Source organism: Molossus molossus, unplaced genomic scaffold (assembly GCF_014108415.1).
Source record: "Molossus molossus isolate mMolMol1 unplaced genomic scaffold, mMolMol1.p scaffold_m16_p_17, whole genome shotgun sequence".
Classification (NCBI taxonomy): Eukaryota; Metazoa; Chordata; class Mammalia; order Chiroptera; family Molossidae; genus Molossus; species Molossus molossus.
Window position 1 is genome coordinate 53262170 of NW_023425352.1, and position 24264 is coordinate 53286433.

The 24264-nt window shown below is 39.9% G+C and overlaps 1 protein-coding gene across 4 annotated transcripts in view; it reads right to left on the bottom strand.

Annotated features, from left to right (window-relative positions):
- The window catches only part of MICU1 (mitochondrial calcium uptake 1), a 247151-nt gene that overhangs the window by 17955 nt on the left and 204932 nt on the right, over nucleotides 1-24264 (bottom strand). For all 4 annotated transcript variants that reach the window (XM_036264790.1, XM_036264789.1, XM_036264791.1 and 1 more), the window contains one exon: nucleotides 17210-17318. In XM_036264790.1, coding sequence (XP_036120683.1) covers nucleotides 17210-17318 — 109 coding nt within the window. The remainder of the gene's footprint in view (nucleotides 1-17209; nucleotides 17319-24264) is intronic.

Below are 24264 nucleotides of genomic sequence, written 5' to 3' on the forward strand. Positions count from 1 at the left end.
AATTCGTCTCCAATCATAACTTGAACAATATCTCTGGCCACTGGCAACAGTAAATCCTCAGGAATGGTGTGAGGTTTCATAGCTCTGGCGATTCTAAGTGCCACCCAATGTGAAGCTTCAACAGCTGCTACGTTCTGTTTGTGGTACTTGCCACCAGTGTCAAGTCTGGCTTTCTTGAGTCCATCAGCTTTATTTCTAAAATAGTTGGTATCCTTGCTGGCAAAGCTCGGATGCTTGCTATCAAAATGGCGTTTTAGTTTGTTCGGCTTCATAGATTCGGCTGATAGAACTTCACAACAAATAACACATTGCAGTTTCTCAATTCCTGCTGTAATTATTGAGGTAAAACCATACTGTAAAAAATACTCACTATATTTTCTTTTCTTAATGTTCTTCTCTACACGATCCATTGTCATGGGATGGTTTGTTAATGAAAATAATATATAACAATAGCTTTAATAATATAAAAGATGATACATGGCATAGTTTAGTCAATATAGTTCATTAAAGTTTCCTTTGATTTACCATTTTCTGTGTTGTTTTTTTACATACCTGTTACTATCACAAGGGGGCAGTATTCACATCAACCACAGCTGAATATAAAAAGACCGATTAAGTTCCAGCATCCAGATTAAGTTCCCATGGTACAGATATTTTGTTTTTGCAGTAGTTGATGATTTTACAGTATATGATTTTACATTTACCCAGTAATTATAATTCATGAAGTGTCGTTTTACCTCCAATACTGCTGCTTTCAACACAGTAGCTGCTTTTAACAGAGTAGCTACTTTTAACAGAATAGCTGCTTTCTACACAGTAGCTGCTCTCTACACATGTGTGACTGGTCTGCATAAGTACATTATGGCGCCAATCCTGTCACATACACCTGTATTTGTATGGGATGTATGTGATGGGGTTGGCGCAATGATGTCATCACGCTGGATACTCACATGTAGGCATAGCTGTACGTGGGCATATCTGCATGTGGGCGGACAGGCCTGGAGATGGATAGAGGAGCGGTGTCTCGGTTCCTAAGACCATTGGAAATGTGTTTTCCGATGGTCTTAGGTGACCCCTGTGAAAGGGTCATTTGACCCCCAAAGGGGTTGCGACCCACAGGTTGAGAAGCGCTGGCCTAGAGCCTGCCTGCCTGCCTTCCTTCCTTCCTTCCTCCCTCCCTATCTCTTTCTTTTTTTAAGAGAAGAGGGAAGGGGGGGGGAGAGAGAGAGAGAGAAACATCGATGTGAGAGAGATACATAGATCGTTTGCCTCTCTCATACAACACAGGGATGGAACTCACAGCCTAGGTATGTGCCCTGACTGGAATCAAACCTGTGACCTTCCAGTGCACAGGACAATGCTCCAAACAACTGAGCCACACAGGCCAGGGTAGAGCTTGTCTTTCTTAAGCTACTGAGGAGCATGGTTCAAAATGACAACCCTGCATTGCCTCTTGGATTGTATTTCAGCAAAGATTTTCAATTCCAGCAGCATTTCAGGATATACTGAGAGGCAACATAATGGTGTAGAAAGAATACAGACTTTGGGATTAGAGAGATCTAAGTTTGAATCCTGGCTCTACTACTGCTTAGCTGGGTAACCAAGAACAAGCTGCTTCATTTTATATTTCCTTATCCATAAAATAGGGGGTAATACCTTTCAAGCTTTAAGGATTGAGAAAGAGAATGTGTATAAAGTACTTAGTTTATGTCTGGCATATAGAAACTTCTATGAAATAACAGTTGCTATTAGTAGCTCCAGATGTGTGACAGTCTCATAGTCCTCCGAAGGGCAATGCTATAGGATTCTTAGGGCTCAGGACAGGGTGGTGGCTTGTCTGTCAAAAATGATTGTTTAGAATACAAGAGTTTCTGTGTGGTAGAAATTACTCCTTCACTAATTTCTGCCTCCCCTAACAATCCAGACCCTAGGGATCTCATTCAAAATTATTGGACTCAAAGAATCTGAAAGCCACAAAGATTCTTATAGGTCACCCATGCCACTTCAGAGAAAAAGAAAACTGAGATCATTTGATGGTATGACTGAGATACTTCAGAAAAATACTTGGGGTTGCAGAAAGCATTCTGTGGGAGTCATGCCACAGGTTCAACTATTTATTCTCTTGGCTTGTCTGACAATAAGGCAAATGGCACAAATAGAATGACTATAAAGAATTAAGGCTAGCTCTGGCCGGTTTGGCTCAGCGGTTAGAGCGTCGGCCTGTGGTCCAGAGAGACCCGGGTTCGGTTCCCACTAAGGGCGCGTACCTTGGTTGCAGTTTGTCCTCGGCCCTGGTTGGTTGTGTGTGTGGCAGCCACTCGATGTGTCCCTTTCAAGTCGATGTCTCTCTCTCTCTCTCTCTCTCTTCCTCTCTCTCCTTCCCACTCTATCTGAACAGAAAATGGAAAAATGTCCTCAGGTGAGGATTAAAAAAAAAAAAAAAAAAGAATTAAGGCTAAACCACATCATAAATTATGATTTTCAATCGTAACAGGCTTGTGCCGGGGCCTGAGGACTAACGGCCATATTTTTGTGATTATTTTCTGTTCTATAGTTCAAAGTACACAGGGGACACAAACGGACCTGTGAGTTTGCCAAATCTATAACCGCACGACGTGCTTCATAATGGGGGCTTTACCATACCTGGAAGCCTTTTATTCTCTTGCCAGAGATAATAATACTCTAAGGTACACAGACCATAGCTCATTCTAGAGCTCCAACTCAAATAATTTCTAACTTTTCCATCATAAGGATGCAATTGGGGAAAAAGTCATGTTTAATTTTCTATTACCTTCTTCAGCAAACTAGGTAAATCATTCAGACAGCCCCTAAGAAGTTATACATCTATTTTTATGCCCACTGTGTATAGGAATAAGCTGTAGAACCAATTTCTAAGTGCTAAACCAGAGACAACCTATGGTGGAGGCACAATATTTCATGGAAAAGGCTTTTTCTCCACGTGGTCATAATTCACTGAGGACACTTTGTCCTAGCTTCAGAGTTGGCATTCTCACATGGGCCATACAGAACTAAAGCGCAAACCTCAACAAAATCTGGCATTTCACTTTGGAGAAAGTGCACCATGCTGAAAGATGGTACATCCGCAATTGCTGCCTGCCTGGGTTCTCAAACCATTCTGAGGAACATTAACTCTGGAAGTTGTTAAAAGACATTTAGGGCAAATCAGGTTTAGGAACTAGATCACTTTCTTGAAGATTAATAATGCACATCAGTATATTAAAAAGTTGGCAGATGTAGTGCTGCAGGAAGAAATTCTGTATAACCTGGCATTTTCCAAACTTATTTGAACCATGGAACACTTTTTTTTTTTTTAAAACCCACAGAACCATTAACATATTGCAGTATACAGCATTCTTCACAATGCTGTTTGGGAAATTCTATGCTAAATTATGTCTAAAGACAGTTTTGCAAGCTCTAAAACAGCCAAGGAAGAAACAGTGCCAGGGCCTCTAAAAAGGTGCCAATTTCTGAAGGTCCTAACCTTTTGGGAAAAATAAAGACAGCTGGGACTGAGAACAGAAGGCAGAAAAAAGTACTCCTGTCTCTACTCCTGCCCCACTCTCCCCCTCCCCCCATATGGGTCAGAGGCTCTACTTTTAATCTTCTTTTTAAAAAGAAAAAAGAAAAAGTTTTTATTGAGTTTTTTGAGAGAGAGAAAAGGAGAGGGAGAGAGAGATACAAACATTGATGAGAGAGAAACAATGATTAGCTGCCTCCTGCACACCCCCACTGGGGATCAAGCTCAAACCGGAACCTCTCAGTTCATGGGACAATGCTCAATCCACGGAGCCACACCAGCCAGGCTTAATCTTCTTATTTAATGAGCACTTGACCAGCGTGTATACTTTCTTTTGTCTCTATTAGACTCTGAGTGTCTATAGGGTACTCTGTGCCCAGCGGCTGCAACAGAATGCCAATGTTGCTGGCTGAATAAATGGATGAACCACACTAATCTGGTTTACTGACTTTTTTTTGTCATCGTCACCCGAGGACATTTTTCCATTTTTTTTGTTCAGATAGAGTGGGAGGGAGAGAGAGAGAAACATCGACGTGAAAGGGACACATCAAGTGCTTGCATGACCTGCACGACCCAACCAGGGCCGGGGGACAAACTGCAACCGAGGTACATGCCCTTAGCGGGAACCGAACCCTGGTCTCTCTGGACCACAGGCCGACACTCCAACCGCTGAGCCAAACCGACCAGGGCTGGTTTACTGACATCTATCTATCTATCTATCTATCTATCTATCTATCTATCTATCCATCCATCCATCCATCCATCCATCCATCCTCACCCGAGGACATTTTTGCATTTATCTTCAGATAGAGTAGGAGGGAGAGAGGGGGAAAGAGAGAGAGAGAAACATCAATGTGAGAGAGACACATCGACTGGTTGCCACCCACACGACCCCAACCGGGGCCGGGACAAACTGCAACGGAGGTACGTGCCCTTAGTGGGAACCGAACCCAGAACTCTGTGGTACGTGGGCCGATGCTCTAACTGCTGAGCCAAACTGGCCAGGGCACAGACATTTATTAAACATTCATAATGGAAGCAGCTGACATTAAACGTTCACCGCATGACAGGCACAGGTTAACACCCTATGATTGGGTATCATTACCCTGATTTTAAAAACATAAACTAAATTCAGATGTTGCCCAAAGCTACTCAGCTAGTAAATGATGGAGCCCAGATTTAAATGCTGACAATGTGACTTCTGAACCTGGGTTCTTAACCAATACACTTTTCTTCCTCTCTTGTAAGATTCATCTTAGCAGTAAAAGTCCATGATTCTGTGGAGGGAGAATTTGTACAGGACTCGAACCAATGGAAAAATCACTAGCAGGACTGTCAGCATCAGGAGGGTTTTAAAAGCAAAGGGGAGAATGCAAGGAGAGCCTGCAAAAGATAGGCACATCTGGCAGAGAAGGAACTCGGAAAGCAGAGGGGACACACGCTAGAAGCCTCTCTGAGGAAGTGACATTTGAATTGAGACCTGAAAGATAAATAGAAGTTACCAGGTAAAGAGTATAATTAGGTTTCCAAAAAAACCAGTTTTTAAACAGACAATATTCTCACAGTAAATTAAATTTACTTTTTTGTTTGTTTTTATTTTTGCCTTATTTTGGGACTACATATGAGTGATACTTAGTTCTTGGTTGCTATAGTGGGTTAAAGGGTGGCCTCCAAAAGATATGTCCATATCTTAGCACCTGGAACTTGTGAATGAGACTCTGGAAGAAGGGTCTGCAGATGTAATCAAGTTATGGATACTGAGATGAGATCTGGGTTAAGATTACCCAGCTGGGCCCTAAATCCGATGACAAGTGTCCTGACAAGAGACATACAGAAGACAGACATAGGACGAAGGAGGGGAAGGCCACGTGAAGGCAGAAGCAGCCATCGGAGTTATGCAGCCACAAGCCAAGGAACGACTAGAGTCACCAGAAGCTGGAAGAGGCGAAGGAGGATTCTTCCTTAGAGCACGGCTCTGCCAATATCATGATACTGAATTTGTGGCCTTTAGAACTGTGAAAGTATAAATTTCTGTTGTTTTAAATCAGCAAGTTTGTGTATCTGTTACAATAGCTCTGGGAAATGAATCTCCCTGTTACTGAGCATGAATCTGGTCCAGTTTCCCCTAGATATCTATCATTTTACAATCGGAGAATCCAGTTATACAGATAAAACAAACTAAGAAGTCAAAACAAATGCCAAACATCATATATATCAAAGCCAAACATATTTTTGGATATCAGATATGACTATATAATTTGTACCTTTGCCTCTAGTAGCAAGGGTAATGAGGCATGCACTAGATGGATACTAAACATCCCAGGAAATTGCCTGAAGTTATTTGAAAGAAGAACTTTGTCTTTTTTTTTTTTAACCACCTGGTAGCACTCTCCTTTGCCACCACTACTCTGAATCATTCTATTTTGTATATTCCATAATTTTAACACGGACAGTGATTCATCCTATATAATTGTTTTTTTTTTTTTTTTTTTTTTTTTTTATCCTCACCTGAGGACATTTTTCCATTCTTTGTTCAGGTAGAGTGGGAGGGAGAGAGAGGAACAGAGAGAGAGAGAGAAACATCGATGTGAAAGGGACACATCGAGTGGCTGCCACCCGCACAACCGACCAGGGCCGGGGACAAACTGCAACCGAGGTACGTGCCCTTAGCGGGAACCGAACCCAGGTCTCTCAGGACCGCAGGCCGACGCTCTAACCGCTGAGCCAAACTGGCCAGGGCTATATAATTGTTCTTTACAGCAATTCTAAGTGATGACTTTAAATCTGATTCTGATCTGCAGATGCTATCTAATCTTTTTTGTGAAGTTGAGCAATATAACCAAAGTCATTCTGGAGAAATGACCCTGCGGTATCACACACACAAACATAACCTTCATATCATCAATTTTTTTCAAAGGATTCTACAAAGGTCAGAGATGGTATTATTTTAAACAAATAAACAAGCAAATAAACAACTGCTATTTTTTATATTTTAATGAGATATTTATTAATAAGCTGTTATAATATATAGTTGATAAAATTGTGAAAAACTGTATCCAAAGCTACATTACAGCATTGTTTATAATACTACAATGGGAAAATGTAACTGCCAAAAGATAGCAATTGTTCAATCATGGTACATCATACCTCGGGTAGAAAGCTATCATGTTATTTGAAATTATATTTTGGAGATGGTTATTTTCCTTAAAGATACATAACAAAACACTTGGTATATACACACAGATGTAAATAAAGATGTGCATGTAGAGCTGTGAATACATATGACAGAGATATTATTATGTTATGGCTGTAACTTGGCTATAACAGAAAGGTTAATCCTTTATTCAAGTTAAAAAAAGGGTTCTTGCCTTGGCCGGTTTTGCTCAGTGGTTAGAGCATTGGCTTGTGTTCCAGAGAGTCCCGGGTTCGGTTCCCACTAAGGGCACGTACCTTGGTTGCAGTTTGTCCCCAGCCCCGGTTGGGGTCGTGTGGGTGGCAACCAGTCGATGTGTCTCTCTCACATTGATGTTTCTCTCTCTCCCTCCTACTCTATCTGAAGATAAATGCAAAAAAGGTCCTCCAGTGAGGATTAAAAAAAAAGAAAGGGTTCTCTGAAGTAGTTGGTTGAGGATGTAGTTACATTGCATATCCTGCATCTACCATTCAGGCCTATCCTTAAAGAAAAGGCATAAGAAAATAAAGAATTTTGTTCCCTGCTCTCCCTCCTAGACAGCAGGTTGAGTATACCTATGACTTTGTATACATATGTGTGATTAAAATTGAGTGAAGATTCTAGACTGAAAAATAGCCTTGATTTTCTTGAGCTAAAGTAGAAGCAAATCACCTTCCTGAAGTCATGATTTTCTCATTACTTGACCATAAACCCCCTCCCCGCCTAATCCTGAATTATTTGCCCACTTCACAGTTAAAACAGGAAAATCAACGTGGAAAAATTTCTTCCTATGTTCTAGGCTGATAATAAGAAACTAGTTTATGGTAAACCCAAAATAAATCTTAAGGAATTCACCTCATTTGATGAGCAAAGATAGTCCTCATGTCCTGACTATTTCTCCATGATCAACTCTTAGGCACATAAATTTAACCCTCAGAATTAGGGTGACAATTAAGGAGAATAATAGCTATTTTTAAAAATTGTGTAGATTAAGAAAATGAAATAAAGAACATTTAATTTGGAAAGAAAGAAGTTAAAATAATCTCTATTTGAAGATGGCAAGAATTTGTATTAGAAAATCTTAAAGAAAAAAAATTTTTTCTTTATTGATTTTAGAGAGAGAGGAAGGGAGAGGGAGAGAGAGATAGAAACATCAATGAGAAAGAAGATCGACTGGCTATAATGTAATGCCCCCCACTGGGGATTGGGCCCACAACCTGGGCATGTACTGACTGGAAATCAAACTGGCAATCTCTTGGTGCATGGGCTGACGCTAAACCACTGAGCCACACCAGCCGGGCTATATTAGAAAATCTTAAGGAACCCACCAAAAAGTGTTGAATAAATAAGACTGTTGATAAAACCTCAGTCAGTGCTTTGGAAATAACACACTGCAGTACACAAAAGGGAAATACAGACATTGTCAGATAAACCAAAAATGAAGAGAATTCATTGCTAGCAGATCTGTACCACAAGGAATGATAAAGGAAGCTCTTCAAACTGATAGAAAGTGACCCCAGATAAAAATTCAGATATTCAGGAATAAATGAAAAGCACTCAAAATGATAAATATGAGTAAATGGTAAATGTAGGTAAGTATAAAAGATTATTTTTTCTCTTAATCTCTTAAAAATATAACTGTTGAAAGCTAAAATTCTCATATTGTACTATAGGGATTATAACATATACAGATGAAATACAAATGACAAGTATAGTATAAAGGATGAGGTGACGGTAAATGAAACTATATGATTGCAAAATTCTTACATTTCACTTGAAATGGTACAATATTAACTTTAAGTAAACCATGAAAAGTTATAATTTCTAGAGAAACCACTAAAATAAAAAATGCAAAGCAATATAGCCAAAAGGCCACTAGAGACCCTACTATATGTCTAGAAGAGATGCAACTTAAAGACACAGGCAGGTTGAACATAAAAGAATAGAAAAGACATACCATACAAACAATAACCACACACAAAAACGCTGGAGTATCATTATCACTGTCAGGCCAAATAGATTTCAAGAAAAGGCTTATTATTAAAGATAAAGGAGGAACATTTCTGAAGGATAAAAAGGCCATTTCATCAGAAGAGCATAATAATCTTAATCATTACGTGTGTATGCACTTATATGAGAGTTCAAAATTCATGAAGCAAAGACTGACATCACTGGAAGGGAAATACAGACAAATCCACATATCATATGTCAAGATTTTAACATCCCTTTCTCATTAACTAGACAAAAAGTCAATAAGGACATAAAAGATCTAAACACTATCAACCACCTTGATCTAACTGACATTTTGATAGCACCATACTCAAAAGTACAGAATACACACTTTTTAAGTGTATATGAAATACTCATCAGCCCTGGCGATGAGTTGGTCAGAGCATTGTTTTGATATGCCAAGGTTGAGGATTCAATCCCTGGTCAGGGCACATATAAGAATCAACCAAGCCCTGGCCGGTTTTGCTCAGTGGTTAGAGCACTGGCTTGTGGTCCAGAGAAACCCGGGTTCGGTTCCCGCTAGGGGCACGTACCTCGGTTGGGGTTTGTCCCCGGGCCTGGTTGGGTTGTGCGGGTGGTAACCACTCAATGTGTCCCTTTCATGTCGATGTTTCTCTCTCTCTCCCCCTCTCCCACTCTATCTGAACAAAAAAATGTAAAAATGTCCTCGGGTGAGGATGAAAAAAAAAAATCAACCAATAAATGCATAAATAAGTGGGATAACAAATCAATGTTTCTCTCTCTCACCCTTCCTCTCACTCTCTAAAATCAGTCAATAAATTTAAAAGAAACAGCAAAAAATAAGAAACATTCATAAAAAAACTGATCATATGCTAGACCATAAACCAAGTCTCAATTAAAGAACTGAAATTTTATTGAATATTCTCTGACTACAATGGAATTAAATTAGAAATAAAAAACAATATATCTAGAAAAACAAAATATTTGGAAATGAACATACTTTTATTTATTGATTGATGTTAGAGAAAGGAGAGGGAGAGAGAGAAACACTGGCTTGTTGTTCCACTTATTTATACATTCATTGGCGGATTCTTTTCTTTCTTTCTTTTTTTTCTGTTAATCCTCATCCAAAGATATTTTTCCATTGATTTTTAGACAGAGTGGAAGGGAGGGAGAGAGAGAGACAAAGAGAGAAACATCGATGTGAGAAAGACACATCGACTGGCTAACTCCCGCAGGAAACCGACCAGGGCCAGGGGTAGAACCTGAAACCCAGGTACTCACCCTGGACAGGAATCAAACTTTCGACCTTTCTGTTTGCTGGCTGCCTCTCTAACCACTGAGTCAAACTGGCCAGGGCTCATTGGTTGATTCTTGTATGTGCCCTGACCAGGGATCAAACCACAGCCTTGGCATATCCGGAATATGCTCTAACCGGCTGAGCTACCCTGCCAGGTCCTAAACAACATACTTTTAAATAATACATGGGTCATCAAAGAAACTATCTCAAACAGGATGATGATGAAAAAGAAAGAGGCAGGAGAGAATAACAGACTAGAGAACTAATCATAGTGGTGTACTAGCCATAGTTATAAGAAATGTTTATTTATCATCCTTCGCAATGTTAATTGTGGTTGCTTTGTTCTTTAGAGAAAAGCCCACTCTGACCTGGCTGGGAGGTGTGTGCCTCAGGAGTTCACCTCAGGAATGCTGTCCATTCTCCTAACCTGAGGACAAGGGGGACTACCAGACATCATAGAAAGATTAACAACCTAGTTATCTATCTGAATGCTGGACCCTGGACCCATGACTATGACTCACTGGCAACCGGCCCCTGCTGCCCCCAGACCACATTCTTCCCCCTTGCCTGTCATTGTTTTCCGACCCTTTAAAAGCAGCTGGCAAGTAAGGGGGGGTGGGGCAGAACACGTTTTACAGGATGACCCATGCTCTCCCATACTGCCCACAACATTGGAATAAACGCTCATATACGATTCAACCTTGTCTCTGCTTAACTGGCTCTACTAGTGACAGGTGGCCTAGATCCACTTGTCCGGTTTCAAAAATACAACATATGAAAATATGTGGGATGTAGATAAAGCAATATTTAGAGGGAGATTTACAGCTTCAAAAGATTATCTTAGAAAAGGTAGGTAAAGTTTCATTTAAGAAGCTATAAAAAACAAAGTAATGTATACTGAAAATAAGTAGAAAGAAATAACAAAGATATGCGCAGTAATAAATGCAATAAAAAAACAGAGAAAATTAACAAAATCAAAAGTTGGTTGTTTGAAAAGTTTAACATTAACAATGTTGCTTAACCCCTAGGTAAACTAAATAAAAATAAGAAAAAAGGAGAGAAGATATAACTCATCAATATTAGCAGTAAAAGGGATTTCAGATTTTACAGATTCTACATGCATCAAAAGGATAATAATGGATTATAAACCACTTTATGTCAATAAATTCAATGACTTAGATGAAATTCCTAAAAAAATACAATTCCTAAAAAAATACAACTTATCAAAACTTATGCAAGATAAAAACACAAACTCTGAATACCTATATATTTACTAAAGAAATTAAACTATCAAAACCTTCCCACAAAAAACCCTGCCAGTCCATATAGTTTCACTGGTGAAACTGTGACAATTCATTTCAGGATTTTTTGTTGTTTCTTTGTGAAACATTTAAAACACTTTACCCATAGGTACTTTACATATCTTCACATTTACCTTTTCCAACTCTGAGGTAAAGACAGTGACACCCTGTCCCCTCCAAGATGAGGCTCAAAGTAACACACCTTGCTTTTCCCTATGAGCCACTGCCTCTAACTTATCAATTGAAACCCCCCTTTTCCTCTGCTTTCTTGATTAGGGAATAAACTCTGGTGCCTTCCCTCCCTCCCCACCAATTTTCTTGGCGGCTTCTTCTCTATGAGAAAATTTTGAGAAAACTTGAGCCCAGCAAAACACACCCCTAAAGTTCCTGCTACCAGCAGCTGTTTTTGAGGGAGGGCGACTCCATTTAGTCATACCTTTTAAAAAAAGAAAAAGAAAAAGCACTCTGTTTGCAAAACCCCAGTGGGCACCTCACAGCTTCTGCAAACACTGGGCGCCTGAAAGGCTGGGAGCTAAAGGCTCAGGAACGCCCGCTATGCAAACAGGCCCGAAACAGACTTCCCCAGCCCCCAGCACGCCACGCCCAAAGCTTCAGCAAAGCCCAGCCTGCCTTCCTTCCAGCAGCCCACCTTTCCCTTTCTCCTCGTTCCGCGGCCCTCGCCCACCCGCTCCCGGAACATTCCATATCAGACAATTCAGAAAGAAAGAACAGCAATCTTACATAAAATCTTTCGGAAACCAATTAGAAAATTCTCCCCAGTGCAGTTTATGAGGATAGAATACTCTGATACAAAACCTTAAGACATTACAAAAGAGAAAATTATAGACCCAAATCCTTCAATGTTTAACGAAATGTTAGCAAATCAAATCTAGCAATATACAAAAAGTCTAATACAGCATTACAAAGTTGGGTTTCATTCAAGACAATAACTGATAATCAATGTAATCTACCATATTAAGAAAAAAAAAATTTTTTTTAATCCTCACCTGAGAACATTTTTGCATTTATCTCCAGATAGAGCAGGAGGAAGAAAGGGAAGGACAGAGAGAGAAAGAAACATGGATGTGAGAGAGACACATAGACTGGCTGCCACCCACACGAACCCAACTGGGGCCGGGGTCAAACTGCAACCGAGGTACATGCCCTTAGCAGGAACCGAACACGGGTTTCTCTGGTCCACCGGCTGACGCTCTAACTGCTGAGCCAAACCAGCCAGGGCCATATTAAGAAAATTAAAGGAGAATATATATCTATATGTATATATTTTTATAAAGTATTTGACAAAACAACACCATTTGATGATAAAAACCCTTTTTAAATTAGGAAAAGAATTTCCTTAATCTGATAATGGGCATCTACGAACAGTCTAATCTAGTATTCAACTTAACGGTGAAATATTGAATGCTTGACATTTAAAGTCAGGAAGATGCCAAGGATGCGCCCACTCTCACTACTTGTATTAAACATCTTACTGGTAGTTGAAGCAAGTGCAGTAAAGCAAGAAAAAAGGCATAAATATCAAAAAAAGAAGAGGTGAAACCATCTCTGCAGATGACATGGTTTCTTACACAGAAAAACCTAAGGAATCCACAAAACAACTAGAATAATAATTAAATTTAGCAAGCTGCAGAATACAAGCTCAATATACAAACATCAACTGTATTTTAATAGCAGCAGCAAACAGTTGGAAAATGAAATGAAAATTTCATTTCTAATAGCATCAAAACCATAAAATATTCAGGCATAAATATAAAAAAATATGTGCAAGACCTGTATACTTAAAAAACTACTGCTGTGCCCTGGCCAGTTTGGCTCAGCGGTTAGAGCGTCGGCCTGCGGTCCGCAGAGACCCGGGTTCGGTTCCCGCTAAGGGCACGTACTTCGGTTGCAGTTTGTCCCCGGCCCTGGTTGGTCGTGCGGGTGGCAGCCACTCGATGTGTCCCTTCACGTCGATGTTTCTCTCTCTCTCCCTTCCTCTCTCTCCCTCCCACTCTATCTGTACAAAAAATGAAAAAATGTCCTCGGGTGAGGATAAAAAAAAAAAAAAACAAAAAAAAAAAAAAAAAAAAAAAAAACTACTGCTGAGAGAAATCGAAGAAGACTTAAAAAAATGGAAAGATACAATATGCTCATGAAGACTCATTATCACTAAGATGTCAATTCTCTCCAAATTAATTTACATATTAAATATTACTGTAATCACAATCCCACCTCTTTTTTTTACATTGAAAGTAACAAGATGATTTTATATTTATATGGAGATACTAGGACCTAAAATATGTAAAGCAATCTTGAAAAAGAAGAATCAAGTTGAAAGGATTTACAATAGCTTCTACTTCAAGACTTTCTATAAAGCTACTGTAATCACGACAGTGAATATAGGCATAAAGAAAGGCATATAGAGCCCTGGCCAGTTTGATTCAGCGGTTAGAGCATTGGCCTGTGGACCAATGAGTCGCGGGTTCGATTCCGGTCAAGGGCAGGTACCTCGGTTGCGGTTCGTTCCCCGGCCCTGGTTCAGTTGTGTGGGGGGCAGCCAGTTGATGTGGCTCTATCACATTGATGTTTCTCTCTGTCTCTCTCTCCCTTCCTCTCACTCTATCTAATGATAAATAGAAAAATATCCTCGGGTGAGGAATAAAAATAAAATTATAAAAAAAGAGAAAAGCATATAGATAAATGTAACAGAACAGAAAAATATGAAATATATCTACACTTAAAAGGTCAATTGATTTTGATAAAGGTGACAAAGCAAACCAATGGAGAAAGGGCCTTTTGAACAAATGGTGGTACAACTGGATATCCACGTTAAAAAGATCTTGACTTCTACTTCACACAATATATAGAAATTAGAGATGGATCATCTATAAAATATAAGAGCTAGAACACTAATGCTTCTAGGAGAAAAACATAAGAGAATATCTTCATAATTTGGTGGTAGATAAAGGTCTATTAGGACCAGAACGTAATAACCAAAAAATAAAATGGATAAATTATACTTTATCAAAATAAAAAAAGCTTCTGTTAATCAAAAGACACAATTCAGCTGACTCCGAAGACTCTGTCACAGGGGTGTTCGGAATCAGACGCCGGCTGGCTAAGAAACGGCTCTTATTTGGACTTAAAAAAAAAAAAAAAGATAATTCAGAAAGTAAACAGGCAAGCCACAGGCTAGAAAAAAATTCACAAAATATATATCTGATCTAGGACTTGTATCTAGAATATATCAAGATTTTCCACAATTCAATAATAAGACAATCTAATAAAAATGGGCAAAAGATTTGAACAGACACTTCACCAAAAAAGACTTATGAATACTAACACAAAAGCTGCTCAGCCCTGGCTGGTTTGGCTCAGCGGTTAGAGCATCGACCTGCGGTCCAGAGAGACCCGGGTTCGGTTTCCGCTAAGGGCGTGCACACCAGTTGCAGTTTGTTCCCGGCCCTGGTGGGGCCCTGCGGGAAGTTGCCAGTCGATGTGTCCCTTTCACATTGATGTTTCTCTCTCTCTCTCCTTCCCACTCTATCTGAACAAAAAATGGAAAAATGTCCTCAGGTGAGGATAAAAAAAAAAAAAAAGCAAAAAAAAGCTGCTTAGCTCTGGCTGCTTTGACTCAGGGATTAGAGTATTGGCCTGAGGACTGAAGGGTCAAGGGTTCAATTCCTAGTGAAGGTCACGTACCTTGGTTGCAGGTTCCATCCCCTGCCCTGGTTGAGGCATGTGCGGGAGGCAATCAATCAATGTGTCTCTTTCATATCGATGTCTCTCACATCGATCTCTCTCTCTCTCACTTTCTCCCTTCTTCCCTCTCTTCTACTCTATCTAGAAAATCAATGGAAAAATGTCCTTGGACAAAGATTAAAAAAAACAGAAAGCTGCCCAATAGCAGAAGTCATCAGGAAAACACAAATTAAAAACACAATGAGACACCTTTATATATATTCCAGAATCACTTAAATTAAAAAAGACTGTTTGTTGTTAACCAATTGTTGCACATTGTTGGTGAGAGTGTAAAAAGATACACTGTGAAAAAAAGTTCAACAGTTTTTTATAAAGAAATACTCACCTTCCCCTGGACCCAGCAGTTCACTCCTTAGATATTTAGCCAAGAGAAATGAAAATACATGTCCTCAAAAAGACTAACAGAGGAATGTTTGTAGCAGCTTTATTCAAGATAGCCAATAACTGGAAACAGCCAATGTGTCCAACAGAAGATAAATTGTGGAGTATTCATAAAATGGATTGCTATTTATAAAAAACAAAGTACTGTAGATGCAACAACACAAGGTATCTCACTTTACAAAGAGTGTACGTTGTATAATTCAATTTTTAGGAGGTTCTGGAACAAACAAAATTAAACTATGGTGGAGAAATGCACAGAATTAAGGTTCCCTCTTGGTGAGTGGGGCAGAAGTTAACTGTGAAGGGGCACGAGGGGACTTTAAACAAATATTGAATTTCAGTTAATTTTTATGGTGAAGTATTTAGGAGTCAATGCACTTAGGACTGTAACTTACTTTGCATCAAAAAATAAAAGATTGATAGAGGAATAAATATATGCATAGATATACTATCAGGGAAATATAGCAAACTGTTAATTGAGCCATATATATATCGATATTCTTTGAAAAATTCTTTCAACTTTTCTAAATGTTTGAAGTTTTTCATAATAAAATATTGGGGAAAAATTGTGTTTTCAATTCCTCAGCTCTCTCATACTGCCTGTGCAAACTGAATTCGTATGACGTATGCCAACAGGCAGTGGAGCTATTTTCAGAGCCATAATTTTATCTTTAAAAAAAACCAACATGCCCTGGCCAGTTTTGCTCAGTGGTTAGAGCATCAGCCCACAGATCAAAGAGTCACAGGTTCGATTCCAGTCAAGGGCATGTACCTTGGTTGTGTTTTGTTTCCCGGCCAGTGGATGCCTCTCTCTCTCTCTCTCTCTCTCTCTCTCTCTCTCTCTCTCTCTTTCTCTCTCCCTCCCTCCCCCATCCCTCTCACTCTATCTGAAGATAAAAATGGAAAGTATCCTCAGGTGAGGATTTAAAAAAACACAAAATCAACAAACTTTAATATAAGAAATAAACCAAGCTATTCCTTCTCACCAAATAATGAATTAAAATGCAGAGTGATTTTATTTTTTATCCTCACCCAAGGAAATTTTTGCATTTATCTTCAGATGGAGTGGGAGGGAGAGAGGGAGGAAGAGAGAGAGAAACATCAATGTGAGAGAGACACATTGACTGGCTGCCACCCGCACGACCTCAACTGTGGCCAGGGTCAAACTGCAACCAATGTACATGTCCTTAGCGGGTACCGAACCCGGAACTCTCTGGTCCGCGGGCTGATGCTCTAACTGCCGAGCCAAACCGGCCAGGGCTGCAGAGTGATTTGAGCTTCACATTATATATGTAATGACTCTGGCTCTGATGGAGAAACTTAGAAGTTTCATGCACTGTGCCTCACCTCAGCTTAGATGCCTATTTCCAAGGCTAATCATTTAAAGATATCTTGCCTATAGTTTTTTTTTAATGTAACTCCACCCTACCCCACCCCATTTTTATTAAATTTATTGGGGTGACACTGGTTAGCAAAATTATACAGGTTTCAGGTGCACGATTCCACAACACATCATCTGTACTCTGTATTATGTGTTCACTACCCCAAGTCAAGTCTCCTTCCCTTATGCACCCTATACTGCCTTGACTATAGTCTTTAGCACAAGAACATATATTTGCTGTGCTTGGCCTCTCAAGATGAAACTCAAGGATCACGTGATGTCAACAAAACAAAACACACTGTCAAGAAAAACTCACATATCAGAATTAAGGAGGGATAGTCACTTAGATTACAGACAGATTCAATGTTTATATCTTCAAGAAAAAACTTTTGGGTTTCATTACCTTTATCAAGAGATGCCCCAGCCATATGGTAAAAGCTCAGTGCAGTGTCTACATCATTAATATTCTTTAGGAAAGTAAAGAAGTTCTCCACTTCCTGAAATGTCAGACCCTGAAAGAAGAGAGACAGCAGAGTTAGTCAGGGACCTCTAACAAAAGGCTGCATAAAATGCAGAAAAGTAGGCTGTTCTTCATTCTAGAATTTTACCCTGAGAAAGGCAAGCTGGCTAATTGCTTTCCCCTCACATGTAAAATATGACATAATGCTGTTACAGTGGTGGCTGGATATCTTCAATGAAAATATTTCTAACTGTGTCTTGCAATTAGTCACAACTATCTATTTTGACATTTTCTAAATGAGCTGTAAACACTTGGTCTGTCATACATCCTAACAAGTAAGACCAGAGTCAGGACTTCCATTTAAATAATCTACTCACAGGCTAGCTATGCTTTTGAAGCTTAAGCCAATTAAAGAATCATCGAAGTCAGTGATATATACTGTAAAAGTTTCAGAATATAGCAGAGTTCAAGGACTTGGGACGCTGTTCATTATCTCAATTTAAAAGCTACTGATAAAGCAATTTGCCATTTAATTTTAATCTGATGAAATTCTGTGAATGAAGAAATTCTTTTCAAAAGCTAGTCAAAGGTTTGCTGACCTCAAATTCTACCTTCCATGAAGGCCGGAGAAAGATCAGTTATATAAATAGGGGCTGTAGGGTACTCCCTTGCAGGGAGGTAGATTTGTCCTATTTGCCTATTTCCCACTTCTCACACGTCATGCTGTGATAAAAATGAATACAATTTCTAAGAAGCAAATAACACTGAAGAGACACTGAGATTAATGCCTTTTAATGAAAAATCAGGTCCTTAATGGACTGTTGACAGCTTCCACTTAGTGCTGCTGCTCTTCCAGTTCCCATTCCCCCAAACTACAGAGCCCAGGAGTCCACGATGAGAACTCAGCAATAAGGAAATGGAAGACAGACAATCTGTAGAACTTTCTTGGTATTCTCCAAACTGGGTCAATGGTATCTTTCTTATTTTATCAATCAAACTAAGAGCTAAAGTACTATATGTATAATTACACCACATGATCTTTTTATAGTTCATTCCCCAAGAATCAAAGAACTTAAACCCTTTCTTGTGGAATATGATGACCATATAGAAAGGCACAACCCTGGCCAGTGTGGCTCAGCTGGTTGAGGGTCATCCCATGCACCAAAAGGTCATTGATTGGATTCCCGGTCAGGGCACATGCCTGGGTTTCGAGTTCCATCCCCAGTAGGGGGTGTGCAGGAGGCAGCTAGTCAGTGTTTCTATCTCATTGATATTTCTACCTCTCTCTCCCTTCCTCTCTCTCTCTAAAAATCAATCACACACACACACAGTAAAAGAAATGGATAAAATGTTCAGAAGAAAACATAAAAAATCTTTATGACCTAGGGTGAGGAAAAGATTTCTGAGATATGACACCAAAAGCACAATCCATAAAAGAAAAAAATTGATGTTAGACTTCATCAAAATAAAACTCTCTGTGCTTTAAAACACTGAGAAAACAGACAAATCATAGACAAGAAAATATTTTAAAATCATATATGTCATAAAGAACTAGATCCAGAATTATGTAATGAACTCTTACAACTCAATGAGATGGTAATAATAACCTAATTTAAAAAAGAACTGAATAGACATCTTACCAAAAAAGATATATGAATGTCTAATAAGTACATGAAGTGATGCTCAGAACCATCAGTCATTAGGGAATCACAAAATAAACATAATGAGACACCACCATACACCTATTAGGATGACTGTAATAAAAAAGACAGCAATGTTCTGGCTAGTATGGCTCAATTGTTTGAGTATCATCCCATGTACCAGAGGGTCACTAGTTCAATTCCTAGTCGGGGCATATGCCCAGGCTGTGAGCTCAGTCCCTGGTGGGGGGCATGCAGGAGGCAGTTGATCGATGTTCACATCAATATTTCTCTTTCTCTCTCCCTCTCTCTTAAACACACACACACACGACAGTAACAACTTTTTGTGAGGATGTAGAGAGAATGGAACTCTCCCACACTGTTATGGAAATGAAACAGGGTACAGCTACTTTGAACAACAGTTTGACAATTTTTTTTAAAAAGTTAAAACATAATTGTACCATACAACCCAGCCATTCTACTCTTAGGAATCTCCTTAAGAGAAATAAAAACACAGATTCACATAAAGACTTGTATGCAAATGTTCACAGAAGTATACTTATAATAGCCCTAAATTAGAAACAATTCAAATGTTCATAAACTGGTGAATGGATAAACAAAGTGCAGTACACCCGGCTGGTGTGGCTCAGTGGTTGAGCACCAACCCATGTACCAAGAGGTTGCCGGTTTGATTCCCGGTCAGGGCACATGCCCAAGTTGTGGGCTCGATCCGCAGTGGAGGGGGCTGTACAGGAGGCAGCCAACTGATGTTCTCTCCCATCAATGTTTCTCTCTCTCTCTCTCTCTCTCTCCCTCTTTCTCTAAAATCCATAAAGAAAAAAAAAATAAACATAAAAAAACAACAACAAAAAAACCACCAGCCCTGGCTGGTTTGGCTCAGCGTTAGAGCATTGGCCTGCGGTCCAGAGAGACCTGGGTTCGGTTCCTGCTAAGGGCATGTATCTCGGTTGCAGTTTGTCCTCAGCCCTGGTTGGGTTGTGCGGGTGGCAGCCACTCGATGTGTACCTTTCACGTTGATGTTTCTCTTTCTCTCTTCCTCTCTCTCCCTCCCACTCTATCTGAACAAAAAATGAAAAAAAAAAAGTCCTTGGGTGAGGATAAAATAACAAAAACAAAAACAAAATCAAAATGCAGTACACTCACACACATACACACAATGGAATACTACTTACTACTATTCAGCAATAAAAAGTAATAAACTATTAATATAAACAACAATGTGGATAAACCTAAAAAAATATAAATACAAGAAGCCAGACACAAAAGACTACATTATTATATGAATGCATTCAAATGAACTATCCAGAAAAGTCAAATCTATAGAGACAGAAAGAAGACTTACGGTTGTTAGTGGCTAGGGTGGAAATAGGAATTGACTACAAATTGGCATGAGAGATCTTTTTTGGGTGATGGGAATGTTCTAAAACTAGGTTGCAGTGACATTTGGATAAATCTGTAAATTTACTAAAAATCATTGAATTGTACACTTAAAATGGGTGAATTTTGTGGTATATAAGTTGTACCTCAGTAAAGCTGTTAAAGAAATATAAAACAGTTGTAATAGGTAAGAAGATGGGTAAGGAAAATGTGGCTTCCTCTAGAGTCAGCTCTAAAGCCAGATATTTAGTGCTGACAGGCCATGGATGAGTGCAAATACTGTAAGGGATGATGGACTCCCTTGCCTTGTCTTTTAACTGGTCATAGCAAATCCATCTGCCTGGAATGAATCTATCACCTGAGTTTTTCAAGGGCTACGCTAGCAATATTTCTAGAATCTGATAGCCATGATGACCACAATGTGGTTCAACTCTCAAACATCTGCAAGAATAAGTGAATAGGAGAGCCCTCATGAATACTGTCCACAGCATGAAATCAATAATTTAATAGCTTTATTACAACTGTTTATAAATAATAACCCTGCTTAATGGCTAGCAGCAGTATTAATAAGCAATGATAATATACACAGAAGACTACTGGGGATAGTTCTATAACAGGACACACGTAGCAAAAGCAAAAACCTTTATAACCTCTGCTTCCCAAAATCCTACTCTGCCTATAAGGCCAAGTTCAAATAGTACCTCCTCCAAGAATTCTTACTCTCTTTCTCATTGGTGCCTCCAAAAGAACTCAAATCTTTATTGAGGTACTTAACACACTGATCAATGCATTTCACAAACATTTGCCTATGAGATACTCACTAGTATCTCAAGATACTGTTCTCAAGAGACTCAAAATTGAGTGAGTTGCCTTGTATTATAATTATTTATTGTCTGTCTCTCTTCACCAGGAATGTTAAGTTCTATGAGGGCAGAGACTTGGTTTGCCTCATTACTGTATCTCCCATAATTTATTAAATTTTTTTTCTTCCTTATTGATTTTTAGAGAGAGGATGGGAGAGGGAGAGAGAGAAACATCGATGAAAGAGAACATCAACTGGCTGCCTCCTGCATGCCCCCGACTGGGGATTTGGTCCACAACTTGGGCATGTGCCTTGACCGGGAATTGAACCAGCGACCTCTTGGTGCATGGGTCGACGCTCAACCACTGAGCCACACCAGCCGACTGTATTCCCAATATTTAGAAGAATGCTTGGCACACAGTGGTGCTCAACAAATACTGAATATGAAATTATGTAGTTCTTTGTATATGTAGTTTTTCTTACTAGACTATTACAGACTATATATTTCTTGAGACAGGTGATGGTTTTGCTCATCTTTTATATTTCTCACAGCATCTGGTTTAGTGTCTTGCACATAGCAATGTCTGCCATTGAACTAAACGGTGATTTTCAATTCATCCTTAAGTGGACTTGTGAAATTATTAAAGTATGCAGCTTCTGTACTCTTGAACACAGAAAACCACTACCATGAGTTAAATTTATAAAGTTGCAGCCCTGGCTGGTTTGGCTCAGTGGTTAGAGTGTTGGCCTGTGGTCCAGAGAGACCTGGGTTCGGTTCCCGCAAAGGGCTTGTACCTTGGTTGCAGTTTGTCCCCAGCCCTGGTTGGGTCAGGGCCGTGCGGGAGGCAGCCACTCGATGTGTCCCTTTCACGTTGATGTTTCTCTCTCTCTCCCTCTTCCTCTCTCTCCCTCCCACTCTATCTGAACAAAAAATGGAAAAATGTCCTTGGGTGAGGATAGAAAAATAAGGAAATTTTAGAGCTGAGTCAGATTTGGCCTAAAAGAATTCATAGGAAAAAGAATATTCAGGGGAATAGGGAAAATCTAGTAGAGGATAGGGATTAACCTTCAAAATAAACCCCAAATAAAACGTTCTCCCATTAAAAAAAAAAGAAAACTGTTAAATAAGAAACATCGTGGTTACTCGGTATGAACACAGTAGCTTTCCCAGGAACGGCAGGCCCCCAGTCCTTCTGGCTATTACTCAGGGACAGAACAGCTAGAGACATTGATGAAACAGGCCCTCCAGAGCAGTGGCTCACAAGTCGAGTTTCACATCAGAATCACTTGAGAAGCCTTTTAAGCAACACTGATGCCTAGACCTACCCACTGAGCTGATTTTTTTTTTTTTTAACTTATCTTTATTGTTAATGTATTACAGATGTTCCTCCTTTTTCTCCCTATTGACCCCCTCCTCCCCACTCCGGCCCCCTTCCTGCCTTTTCCCACACTATTGTCTGTGTCCATTGGTTATGCATATAAGTTCTTTGGTTTATTTCTTCCCACCCCCAACCCCCTTCCCTTTGAGATCTGTCAGTCTAACAACCAATTTGTGCTTCTTAATCCCTTCACCTTTTTCACCCATTCCCCCAACCTCCCCCCATCTGGCAACCAACAAAATATTCTCTGTATCTATGAGAATGTTTCTGTTCTGCCTGTTCATTTTGTTTGTAGATTCAATTGTCGATTGATAGGTATTCATTGCCATTTTGTGTGTTCATATTTTTTATCTTTTTCTTCAAGAAGACCGTTCAACATTTCATATAATAATGGTTTGGTGGTGATGAACTCCTTTAGCTTTTTCTTGTCTGGGAAACTCTTTATATGGCCATCGATTCTAAATGACAGCTTTGCAGGATAGAGTAATCTTGGTTGTAGGTTCTTGCTTTTCATGAGCTTCTGATTTAATTAATTTGAAGAGGGCCCCCAACAACCACCTTTCTTTTTCTTTTTTGTAAATCTTCACCAGAGGATATTTTCCCATTGATTTTTAAGAGTGGAAGAAAGGGAGAGAAGGACAGGGGGGAAAGGAGAGAGAGAGAAAGAGAGAGAGAGAGAGAGAGAGAGAGAGATTGATGTGAGAGAGACACTTTGGTTGGTTGCCTCCTGCACAACCCCAACCAGGGCCAGGGATTGAACCTGCAACCCAGGTAGCTGCCCTTGACCGGAAATCAAACTCTAGACTCTTTGGTCTGTGGGCTGATGCTCTAACTGTTGAGCAAAACTGTACAGGGCAATATTTTTATTGATTTTTAGAGAGGAGGAAGGGGGGAGGGAGGGGGAAAGGGAGAGAGAGAGAGAGAGAAAGAGAAACATCAATGTGAGAGCGGAATATATATATAGATTGGCTGCTTTTAGCACTCCTCCAACCAGGGATTGAGCCTGCAACCCAGGCATGTGCCCTGACTGGGAATTGAACCAGCAACCCTCTGGTGCATGAGTTGACACCCAACCCACTGAGCCACATCAGCAGGCTCACATTTCTTTTTCTTTAAAAAAATTTTTTTTTCTTTTTTGAGTTTAGAGAGAGAGGAAGGGAGAGGGAGAGAGAGATAGAAATATTGAAGAGAGAGAACATCCATTGGTCGCTTCCTGCATGCCCCACACTGGGGATTGGGCCCACAACCTGGGCATGTGCCCTGACCTGGAATTGAATCGGCGACCTCTTGGTGCATGGGTCGACACTCAACCATTGAGCCACATGGATCGGGCTCTTTTTCTTTCTTTCTTTTTTTTTTAACCTCACTCGAGGACATTTTTCCATTTTTTGTTCAGATAGAGTGGGAGAGAGAGAGGAAAGAAGAGAGAGAGAGTGAGAGAGAGAGAGAGAAACATTGACGTGAAAGTGATACATTGAGTGGCTGCCACCTGCATGACCAATCAGGGCCGGGGACAAACTGCAACGGAGGTACATGCCCTTAGTGGGAACCAAACCTGCGTCTCTCTGGACCGCAGGCCAACGCTCTAATGGCTGAGCCAAACCAGCCAGGGCCGGGCTCTTTTTCTTTTTAAAAATCCTCACCTGAGGATACTTTTTAGATAGAGTGGGAGGGAGAGAGAGAGAAGAAAGAGAAACATCGATATGAGGAAGACACATTGATTGGTTGCCTCCCGCTCGACCCTGACCAGGACCAGGGACTGAACCGCAACTGAGATAC